Below are 12,277 nucleotides of genomic sequence, written 5' to 3'. Positions count from 1 at the left end.
TGCTTTTTAGCATGCCCAATAGTAACAGAATCAATTGAAAATGTTTTATATCAATTATTTGGGATTTCACCTAGCCTATTGGAGTTATTGCAAACCGACCACTAGGGGGCGAGCCCAAGCTATGGCTTTTGAAAACCTTATGCCCATAACACCATGCCAAAAATCAGAAACTTATCAACAAGAGCCAAATCTTGATTTTTGACGAGTTCCCTCCTAGCTTTGGGAAGTGAGAACCGCCCTAACTTATTTATTGTAATAATAGGTCTATGTGTGTGGAGCAAAGGATTCCATGTTGCAGGTTTATATCATCATCATCATTCATCATCATCATCATCATCATCGATGATCATCATTGTCACCCAGTTTGTTTTGAACGATGAGCTCAGCGGGGACAAGTGACTCTTTGCAGCGCTCTGGTTGGTTCAACACGAGCAGAAGGGGCGGAGCCACTCCGCCGGGGCCATTTTCTTATGAATATTATTTTTATTATTCTAAGAACAGAGAGGCTGCAGGTGCATCGGTCATTTTTTATACCTTGTTGTTTTTTTGTTTTGTTTTTCCCATTTCCAGCCCTGACCAACATGGGTCAGTGTGGGATTACGTCATCTAAAACCGTGCTGGTGTTTCTTAATCTGATATTTTGGGTAAGTTTTATGTAAATGGTTCATCTGATAAATAACGGCATGGATGCTGGTGAACTGCGACAGAGAGCAGGGTTGCCATGTCCGTTTTTTATAAGTGACTTGGGGCTTGTTTTTCTTTTAATTTCTTTTAAGTTTTTTGGGGCTGATTTCTAACGTGTACTTGCTTCTTTAGGCTTGTTTCCAAATGGTTTAATCATCTTTTAAACTAGTGGTTCTTAAATATTTTCACAAATGTTTTGTGCCAGGGAGCATTTGTGTTGTTAGAATGTTGTTGCAGCCAATTTGATGATTTTAATATTTGAATATGAAGGTATTTTGATATTGTGATGGTGCTGTGATTCTATACTGATTGACCTGGGCATAGGCGGGGACTCCAGCCAATTTCAGGGTACAGCCTACTATTTGAGAATGTCACAGGTGCACAGCATTAGGGATTGGGAATCACCAGAGGGAAGCCACACAGTTTTTCAACCGTGCGTGTTTTTGTTTGTTTTCTGTTTGTTTTGAGTTATTTTCTGTTTATTTCTTTATCACAGTTAGTTTAGTTACAGTTAAACACCCGGCTTTTGTTTTGCTGTCATTCTCTGCAATCAAAATAAACATCCTTAAATGCACTCAAGAGAAGACCTGATTTACTTTAAACACCACGCGTCTGGAAAAGCTTCACACCATCCCTCAGCGGCAATTATTTGTTGTTAGTTTGCCGCTACAAATGTTATTATATATTCCAAATATTCCACATTTTATTTAGAGATCTACAAGCTCACAACGAGTGGACGCGTTGTGAGCTTTGTAGATCGGCTATTTTCAAATAGCCGGTGTTAGTATATATAGGTTTCTTTTTAAAGTGCTCATGTGGCCTAGCTGCTTCTTTTGGGCTTGTATTCCTAGACTTGGTCGCTTGTTTCTCTCTCAAAACCTGGCAACACTGCCAGAGAATCTGCAGACGATCCAGACTGAACTAAAACACAAAGCATTTGTTTTGGTTTATTTGTAGTTAGTAGCAGCAGCTGCTGTTTAATGATAGCAGAAAGACAGATGTGAACATTGTAAAGCAGTGGTTCTCAAACATTAAAGGACACCAAAATGATTTGGCCGCGGACCCCCATCCATTTGTAAAGATTCTGTACCAGCTAGGGACCCTCACATACGAGGACATTTGTGTTTAAAATGTTCTAAATTAAATCAAATTTTTAAAAAATCTAGATGTGACGCGTTGTGAACTTTTAGCCTACAGTATGGATCTGCTATTTTTGAATACCTAAGTATAAAATGTGGTTAAAGTAGGCTATGGCACCACACTGTAAGGTTGGGTTATAGCTGTAGCTGGCCTGGGTTGAGGTGGGTTGATGATGGCTGCCGCAGACAGCCCTGGCCTGCACCTACCTAGTTGGATGACATTATGATGATGCCAGTTCATGGCTGGCATTGATGCCATGCAGGCAGTGGTGTAACTAAGCACATTTACTCTGCTGTAGCCTACTTAATTACAATTTTGAGGTACTTTTTACTTTACGCAGATGGCAAATAGGCAAATATTGGCTAATGTTCCCCCCAGAATATGGATGCTGGGGTTCTGATTAAACATGTTGATACTGTTGCATTCATTGCCAACAACCGTTTTAATGCATATGTCATGCATTCATAAATGCATTAAATAAATTTAATTGTTTTCGTCAGTGAATGCATCATCATTGCCTGTAGCACTGTTTGACAAACATAGGGCCAAAAACGGGTCTGACATTTAACATTTCTTTTTACCAAATGTATTTTGTTGTATTTATTTACTAAAAAATAAGGGGGAAGAACAGAGGGGGAAGAATAAAAAAAGAAATCAGACTCAGCTCTATTTACAATTTTTGCAATAGGGCTTCCAAGAAACATCCAAGAAAGCATTATTTAAGTCCCGGGGAGACACCAAATCTCAGTTTTGGTTCTCAAGCTGAAAAACTTTGGGAACTCAACCCCTGGTCTGTAGAGCTCCGAAAAATAAATGCACTTTTATATGTAAGCATGCAGGGCTGTACTGGGAAAAACATATACAGTATTAACATCTCTCTCTCTCTCTCTCTCTCTCTCTCTCTCTCTCTCTCTCTCTGTACAGGCAGCAGCAGGTATTCTGTGTTACATCGGAGCATATGTGTTCATCACATACGATGACTATGAGCATTTCTTTGAGGACGTGTACACGCTGGTCCCCGCGGTGGTCATCATCGCCGCGGGGACGCTGCTCTTCATCATCGGGGTGATCGGATGCTGTGCCACCATACGTGAAAGCTCCTGTGGCCTAGCGACTGTTAGTATGACGCTGCTTTCACCTATGAAATAAGCTGCATTAGATGACTGATGCTGCATGTTATGGGGAACCAGAGGTGGACATGTTAATAAACCAACCAGCTGCAGGGTGCTAATTAAATCAATAATAGGTGTTAGGTGTGCTGTGTACTGTACTTTCACATTGCACACTTAAATCTATCACACCCATTATTAATTGATTAGCTGCAGCTGTGTTCCTTACATCAATGGTTCCCAAACATTTCCCCAAATAATCATATTTGAACAGGGGAACCCCGGGAACCCCCGGGGAACCCCTACCCTGACAAGCACTTGGAATTGTAGGCATTACATTTAGTTTGACTCAGTTCCACAGATAAATATTGTAAAAATAGCCAAACTATAAGCTCACAACGCCTCCCACTACGAGGCGTTGTAGATCGGCTATTTTCACAATGTTTGCCACTCTTCTTACATAATATTTGACAATTTGGCCAATTTTGTATTAAAAAGGTCTTAAAAGTAATTAAATTGTCACTTTAGAAATGTGCAGATACCCTGCATACACTTATACTGTATGTTGGTTTGTACTGTTGAGTGAGACAACAATGTTACACATTAAGCTAATCATCTAGGGACCCCCTGAAATTATTTGGCAACCCCCCTGTTTTGGAACCACTGGCATACATCACAAATTGTCCGCAAAGAGAAAATACATTCTCCCAGGTGAGATTCAAACCTGAGGCCTGCAAATTGAAAGTCTATTGATTGCCGTGGCACACTGTCAAGGCAGGTGGTGGAGAAGGAGTGGGTTTTGGGAGTTACTTGATTGTGACGCCCCTCCGTCTATCCGTCTCTGAAGTGACGTGAGTGACTGGGGGCGTCGCCAAGTTGCTCAAACTAGAGGTACTAACGCCACTCGCTTCCCAGAGAGAGCTGTACACGCTCGGAATGGTTAAACGTTTTATAGCTTCTACAATGAAATGCTTGCGATTGAACACATAGAATCACTCGTGACACAATGCAACGGCATGCACTGACGTGCAACCAGGTAATTCAACAGTCTCTAAAACGGTTTTGTCGCATTGCATTGGTCTGGACTGGCCTTATGGTCAATCTAATACAGCCTGATATGTTTTTAATCTGCTGTAGTTACTAGTTTTTAAACTGAACTGGAAAAACACTTTTTTTAAAACAAAATCAGCCTATGGTTTCATGCCCCTTTGATTTGATTTGGGAGAAAGATGTCTTACTTTTGAATGCCAAAATTATGCTCTGTCGTATGACAGTGTTGCATGCTGAAAATAGCCAATCTACTAGGTTACAACGTGTCGCATCCGCGATGCGTTGAGCAACTATTTATGTCACCCGACACTGCCGTACAACAAAGTATAAACAAGGTGACAAGGTGCATGTGTTTTCATTTCAGTTTGCAGCCATCCTTCTGCTGGTGTTTCTAACAGAGTGTGTGGTGGTGGTGCTGGGATACATATACAGAGCAAAGGTAACACACACATACTTTACACATGCATGTGGTGTTTTACGGTGATCTGAATGTTGACTATTCGACCACCAAGTCCTTCTAGATAGGTGCAGTGGTGGAAAGTAACTAAGTACATTTACTCAAGTACTGTACTTAAAGGGGTACTATGCAAGTCCCAAAATAACGATTTTTAGCAACCTCTGCTGGTCACTACCATCATTGCAGGTCTTTAGCGGATTCCTGCATTACCCAGAATTCCATTTGTTTTCACCGGAAGGCGGAAGCGTTTCAAAAGCGTTCTCTTTGTTGTTTTATACTATCTGCGTTTCTCTTAGCCAGTGGAGCTTTAGTTACTGTGAGCTGTGTTTTCTTTTGCTGTTGTTTTTCCATCTTCAAATCCAATAATGCCATAAAAACAGCGCGAAATTCCTTTTTGTTACTAGCGCGGTAGTTCCGGGACAAACAGGAAACCATTTTCATTTTCGCGGGAAAGACGCCCCTGTCCACTTCAATAGAAAATATGTTTATAAAAGGCTTTTGGGGGTAAAATTCATGGAATGGGTGTTGTGAAACATTTGCCACTCACAAAAGATATAAAATGTAACTTTATTTTGAGGTATTTTTACTTTACTTGAGTACGTCCAATTTTCTGTACTTTTGCTGCTACTCCACTACATTTCGGAGGCAATTATACTTTTACTCCACTACAATTATTTGACAACTTTAGTTACTTGTTACTTTGTAGATTTTGATGATTATTACAAAACATACAGTAACCACTTCAGCCCTATATACATTTCGGGCATTTGAAAATAGCAGATCTACAAGCTCACAATGCGTCGCATCGCGACGCATTGTGAGCTTGTAGATCGTCTATTTTCAAAAGATTTTCATACATTTTATACATTTGAAAACTTGTGAAATGGGACCTAATTTTGTTACTTTAAGTACATTTTGATACCAATACCTTTGTTCTTTTACTCAAGTACATTTTTAATTCCAGACTTTTACTTGTAACAGAGTATATTTATACATTGCAGTATTGATACTTTTACTTAAGTAAAACAAAATTGTACTTTTTCCTTTTTGCTTGTGCAGAGATGCTAATAACATGTTCATTGTGTTCATATACTATGTAGTGTACATAGATGTTAATAACATCATGTTAGTGTGTTTATAGATTATGTATTGTACATAGATGTTAATTGTCTCATGTTAATGTGTATTTAAGGTGGAAGATGAGGTGAATCACTCCATTCAGAAGGTTTATAATGAATACAACGGTACCAACACTGATGCTCCCAGCCGTGCTATTGACTATGTGCAGAGACAGGTGAGAACACATGCTAATAGTGTGTGTGTGTGTGTGTGTGTGTGTGTGTGTGTGTGTGTGTGTGTGTGTGTGTGTGTGTGTGTGTGTGTGTGTGTGTGTGTGTGTGTGTGTGTGTGTGTGTGTGTGTGTGTGTGTGTGTGTATAAAATAAGTCTTGTATTGTAGCTCTAATTACAATCCCCTATGTCTGAAGTGTGTAACATAGATCAATGGTTCCCAAACCTTTTAGCCCGAGACCTAAAAGAAAAAAAAAATCTTCCCAAACTAGTGAAAATAGCCAATCTACAAGCTCACAGTGTGAGCTTGTAGATCTGCTATTTTCACTACCTCTTAAAAAACTTTTTATCTGTTTAATTCATTGATTGTTTTTTTTATTTCTTTATTCTTTTGGGGGAACAAATATGAAAACATTGTTTTTATTTTTTACTTTGGATCTCTTTTGAAATAACAAATACAATGTAGGAAAGGGGAATAAAGGATATTTACTCGCGACCCATAAAAATGGGTCCCGACCCGCTGTTTGGGAAACACTGACACTGACAGTGTGTGCTTTCCATGGTGTGTGTGTGTGTGTGTGTGTGTTGTCCTTGCAGCTTCACTGCTGTGGCATTCACAACTACTCTGACTGGAGGAACACCCGCTGGTTTAAACAGGCCAAGAACGGCAGTGTCCCGCTAAGCTGCTGTCTGCCCGACATCAGCAACTGTACCGGCACCCTGACGCGACCCAATGACCTCTATCAGGAGGTACACACACATTTGCGATTTTATGAATGGCACTTTTATTTATATGTTTTCGCCATTTTTTTATCCTAACCCTAAAGCCGAAAATAGCCGATCTACAAGATCACAACGTGTGAGCCTTAGAGCTTAACAATGTTTAACTTTAGAAGTACGACCCCAGGTAAAAAAAAAAGAAAAAAACACCACTTCGCGTAGGTCTACGCGATTGGGACGTGGCGGCTTTAAATAGGTTCGCATAGGTCTACGTGATTGGCAGTCAATGTGTTAACAGAAGGTGGCATTAACGTTTCCTGTTCTGGGTCAGTTTCTCATAGCCCCATTTGATTGGCTCAGCAGTAGATTTGAACCGGAAACACATATGAAGGTGTGATATTTTTCCAGTGTAAATCTGCTGCTGAGCACAATCAAAAGAAGCTATGGAAAACTGACACGGAACAGGAAATGGGTATCCTCGTTCTGGAAGAAGGAACTACAATTATGCACAGAGTAGAGCTCTAGTATTATGCATTTCTTTCACATGTGAAATAACTAGTGTCATTAAATGGCTTTGTGTTTGATTCCATCAGGGCTGTGAGGCTCTCGTTGTGAAGAAGTTGAAGGAGATCATGATGTACGTCATCTGGGCAGCTCTGACCTTCGCATCCATACAGGTATACAACACAATGTAAACACAATGCACATGCTTGAGCTTCTATCTGTGTATGCTTACAATATGACGTAGACTTAAATGGTTAATGTCTGTCTGTATGCATGCTGTTGATAATACTGTCATTCTCAAACCTAAAGGATTGAATTAGCCAGCAATTAACCACGGATTATTCAGAGAAATAGCAGATCTATTCGGTTACAACATGTCACGTCGTGTTACCTTGTTTATCTGCTATTTTTGCCGCCCAACACTGTCGTACAACGAAGTATAAAATAGATCATGCTGTATTTATACTGGATTTAACCATCTGGGGTCGTACTTATAAAGTTTAACATCATTAAGCTCAAAGGCTCACACATTGTGATCTTGTAGATGGGCTATTTTCCGCTTTAGGGTTAGGGTTACCTCCTGGATCACTTCTAATTTGACTTTCTGTTTATTAAAGAGCTGGAGAGACAGGGAGACCCCTGTTGCTGAACAAACACTCTATAGCAATGATTACTATCACAATATTATTAACAAAAATATATCACTTACGTACACCACCTTTAATTGAAATTGCCAACCAAGCTAGTTAATGCTTACTTCATTCTGGGTTCACTGCAAGTGTTCATCAAGTCTGAAGCCTTAACGATATACACATAAAACCTATACGCAATGATTACAAAAGATTTTTCAAAGATTTTTTTTCAGGGATTTTCAACATCTTTATTAGACAGGACAGTGTAGTGAGACAGGAAAGGGATAGAGAGATGGAGAAACACGGCAGACATGACAGGAGTCGGATTTGAACTCGGAACCTCGCGAGAGTCGCGACACACAAGGAGTTCTAACTGGCAGCGTGACCAGACACCCCATCGTACGAAACACTCTTGGTATGTTCTGTATTTATTTTGCTGCAGCAGGTGCATTCAGTGTAAGAGACCTTATGACGGGTTTGAAGGGTTAAAGGGATACTTCACGGCAAAAATACTCACCCCGTGAAGCCTTCAATTTGTGAAGAATTTGTGTTTTTGCCCCGGACAAACAGACAGACACACACACACACAGAAACGAGTGTCTGTCTGAGGCTGTAAAAAAAAGTCATTGTATCATATATGTCATTGTCTAACTACAATGCTGTGTGTCTAATATGCAATTAACTTACACAAGTCTTGCTGGGTTTAAATATAATGACCCATAGGACAATGAATAGACGGGTAATAAAGCACCCTTCTTCCATAGATTCAGCAGCATACAGTGCCTTGCTGGATGACCCGATGAGTGACAGCCGATGACATGCCGACACATCAGTGGGCTGAGCAGAGATGATGTGCGGGTGCTGGTGACAGAGTGACAGTTGAAAACCACATCTAAAACCACATCTGCTTCTATAGTTGGAACACGTCATCTCAAGATAGTTATATGTGGCAATGTTTTCATGATGCTGTGAATTCACCTCAGCATCTCTGTATCCCTTTAATAGGACGAGGAGCGTATGTATTTTTGGATGCTATTGAAAGCTTCAGGAATTCCGAATACCCATGTATACCGTAATGACCTCGATAGCCTACCGGCCAGGCGCAGTGACACTGTTGACCTACTGTAGCCCCATCTGTTACCTTACACATCACTGTACTGTAGCTCGGGACTCGTCACATAGCGGTGCCATCCAGGACTGAGGGTTCCGGGCGAATAGGGGTATTTTTTTAAACCTTTTTTCCAAAGATGTATTGCAAATTTGAAGGTATTGACATGTTCCTACAGCTGTCTGTAGTAAAAAAAAAGAAAACAGAATGGTAAAATGGCATTCTGCTGTGAATTAAAATCAGGGTTTTTGACAGCCTGTGCAGAATTTCACTTTCAAAAACACAGACGCACGTTCGTCCTCACTGCCTGGACGCTGCTGCTGGTCGGGAGCGCACTGCTGTGTGCAACTCTGCATTGGCTGTAAACCAGATTTAAACGGTTGTTTTACAACCGAATATCGTCATTTTACCAGGCCGGGAGGTTGCAAGTACTCCTACAGCTTGGGGCGGCACCTGGAATGTTGAACGAGAGGAGGAGGGCGGAGGTGCTACGTCCTCCCCTTGGGGGCTCCTCACTGGCAGGTGAGCCAGTAGGCTTACAACAGCAGTGACGACACACAGAAATGTGTGGGGAGGAAATTAATTGGCGTAACAACACAGATGGTCACAGACGGGGCTAGGTGGAATATACAGTGAGCTAACCTCACATGATAATTGTGCTACTGTCCATATCAACCATGTTTATGTACTTAACCATACTCGCGTGTTTTTAACCGCCATAAATAGCCAATCTACAAGCTCGGCTATTACAGTACTGGTGCGGGACCTCGTTGTTAGACAAAGCATAAATCAAGCAAGGTGACAGTGTTTAGCAGCGCACTGTCTGTGCTGGATACATGCACTTCAACCAGAATGTTGATGTATCCAGAGGTCATGAAATGCAATTCAAGCGATTTCATTATTTCACGACATTGTGACATTTTCCATCAATGTGGGTGAATCAGCTTCAACATAATGTAGATGCTCTTCACAGGCACATGCTGCATTTCAGTTGCCAATAAGGTGTGTGTGTGTGTGTGTGTGTGTGTGTGTGTGTGTGTGTGTGTGTGTGTGTGTGTGTGTGTGTGTGTGTGTGTGTGTGTGTGTGTGTGTGTGTGTGTGTGTGTGTGTGTGTGTGTGTGCTTGTATTACTATACCACAAGTATAGTAGAATTTGAGGAATAGACATTGTGAGGACCATATTACTGGTCCTCACAAGATAAATAAATAGTTGTTTTACGGTTGAAGAAGACTTGGGTTAGGCTTACATTACAGTGAGGAAAATATTAAGGTTATGAATTATGCCTGATTTATAGTTGTTGCTCGCTGGTGTTGCGCACAAACTATGCGTGCAGCACAACACATTGTGAGACTGTAGATCAGCAAATCTTAAGAAGAAAAGTCTTAGTGCAAAACTAAATATAACCACAGTTTTTAAGGTTCGCATCAAAAATGCTTATATGTTTAAAATATGGCATTTAAAATTGCTGTCCTAAAATGTGTACAGTATGTAATACACAATACGTGTGTGTGTGTGTGTGTGTGTGTGTGTGTGTGTGTGTGTGTGTGTGTGTGTGTGTGTGTGTGTGTGTGTGTGTGTGTGTGTGTGTGTGTGTGTGTGTGTGTGTGTGTGTGTGTGTGCGCGTGCGCGTGCGTGTGTCAATTTCATGAATAAAAACAGCTTTATTTGATCTGTTGCACTTTTCAGTTGAAATGTTGAGTGTTTCTCTATATGTGTGTGCTTGTATGTGTGTGTGTGTGTGTGTGTGTGTGTGTGTGTGTGCGCGTGTATGTGCGTGTGTGCGTGCGTGCGTGCGTCTTGCAGATGCTGGGGATGATATGTGCGTGTGTGGTGTTGTGCAGAAGGACTCACGACCCGGCGTACGAGCTACTGGTCACATCCAACAGTTACGCATGAGGACCACCTCACCACCTCACCAACAAACCAATCAGCAGAGCCTCACTGGGACTTGTAGTTTTCAGCTGTAGTTCTATTAAGCTCAATCACTCCTTGCACAGTTCATGATCCACTAAGTACTGAACACTGGAGATACACTGTAAAAGCCTTAGTGTTTGTTTTAACTCCGAAAAGGATACAAAGGTGGACCTGTGACTCTGAAGAGAGTACTAGTGGAACCAGGTCCACTTTGTTCCATTTATACCCTCCTCAGAGTTAAATTAACACAGAGAATTTTACTGTGTAGAAAGAAAGGATCTTTTTGGGGTTTGGGGAGGGGGGCAATATAAGTTGTTTATTGAGTTGACTTTATTGATTTGTAAGTTATTTGAAAAGTTTTTAAACACACTTAAATGCTCAAAAAAGGCCAAAGTTATATACTGTACGGCTGATTGATATTATTGATGTTGATCTGTAACACAACTTTTTTTATTTGTTTTTATTCATTTATTTACTTTTTGTATTGTTGCAGTTCATGAAAGAAAACAGCCTTTTGTCCATACGAGGAACATGGAGGTTCATTTAGTGAACATCAAGGATCTTTTGAGGATTATAAAAGATCATTTGGAGGTCAGTGTTTGGAATGTATTCCGTTTGCACTATGCTGGAATTGTAGGGACATCTTGGGAGACATTTAAAAGGAAAATCAAAACTAAAATAGACAATATGCTACTCTTAGAATTGGTTTGGTTTGGTTTATATTTGGGAATATGAACGATTGAGACTTCGGCACACAGAATCCTTGGTTATTTTGCTAACTTTGAGAATAATTCTGCTTAGCGCCACAGTACAGTAAACCTCTTTAACTCAAACTAAACACTACATGTTCCAAGTGCCCCTCCTGTGTATCTTGTTAAAATGGTAATGTATCCCTTTGTTACTCAGAGTGTACACATGTAACCAAATGGTTTCATTTGTACAATCACAGAATTACATTTGCGATGAGGATCTTTACTGTGTAATAATCACTGTCTACTGTAGAGGGTTTGAAATATTGAACTACTCTGATCACATGGATACATTGTCAATTCTGTTTCAAGCTGAGTTTTTCTTTTAGGAGGCTATTAGGCTGTGTCCACCGAAGCATTTCTTCCCAGCTTAGAACGCCAACGAGTTGAAAATATTTCACTCTTGGCAAGCAGATAAAATCGCCACACGTGAAGGCACTGTGCAAAACAGATGCTGAGCGCCTCGTTGCGCTGCTGGTGTTTCCAGCTCAGCTTAAATGCGTGGCACTCCCATTTAAAACAATTCAAAACATACGCTGCGCTCAGAAACAACGAAACGCAAAGCTTTGGCGCAAACACAGGCTAAATCTACGAGGTTTCACTGGCACAACTACAGAAGTCTCTCAACTCGCTGTCGCTTTCCATTCCTACATAGACACAGTGGTGGAAGAAGTACTCAGATTTACTTAAAAGTAAAAGTAAAAGTATCAATACAACAATGTGTAAAAACTCTGTTACAAGTAAAAGTCCTGTATTCAACATTTTACTCCTGTATTCAATATTTTACTTGAGTAAAAGTACAAAAGTATTGGCATCAAAATATACTGTACTTAAAAGTAAAAGTGTTCATGCAAAATTAAAAGTTTTTCAAAGTTTGTCAAAATATTTTAACAATAGCAGATCTAGAAGTTTACAACGTG

At 40.4% G+C, this 12,277-nt stretch overlaps 1 protein-coding gene across 2 annotated transcripts; it reads left to right on the top strand.

Moving 5' to 3' along the window:
- Positions 1-517: 517 nt before the first annotated feature.
- Positions 518-12,064, top strand: LOC311045946 (tetraspanin-3-like). Of its 2 annotated transcripts, none has more exons than XM_084058017.1 (7): positions 518-644; positions 2,749-2,940; positions 4,348-4,422; positions 5,633-5,734; positions 6,327-6,479; positions 7,043-7,126; positions 10,498-12,064. In XM_084058017.1, exons 1-7 carry the CDS (start codon positions 582-584, stop codon positions 10,588-10,590), a joined length of 762 nt encoding a protein of 253 aa, XP_083914143.1. In that variant the 5' UTR covers positions 518-581; the 3' UTR covers positions 10,591-12,064. The 2 variants fall into 2 exon arrangements, with proteins under 2 accessions (XP_083914143.1, XP_083914144.1); XM_084058018.1 differs by lacking the exon at positions 10,498-12,064 and adding an exon at positions 8,350-9,187.
- The last annotated feature ends 213 nt before the right edge of the window (positions 12,065-12,277 follow it).

This window comes from Gymnoscopelus microlampas (assembly GCF_963454915.1).
Source record: "Gymnoscopelus microlampas genome assembly, chromosome: 1".
Taxonomy (NCBI): domain Eukaryota; kingdom Metazoa; phylum Chordata; class Actinopteri; order Myctophiformes; family Myctophidae; genus Gymnoscopelus; species Gymnoscopelus microlampas.
The sequence above is the reverse complement of the archived record's forward strand: the minus strand, read 5'-3'. Positions and strand labels throughout refer to the sequence as shown.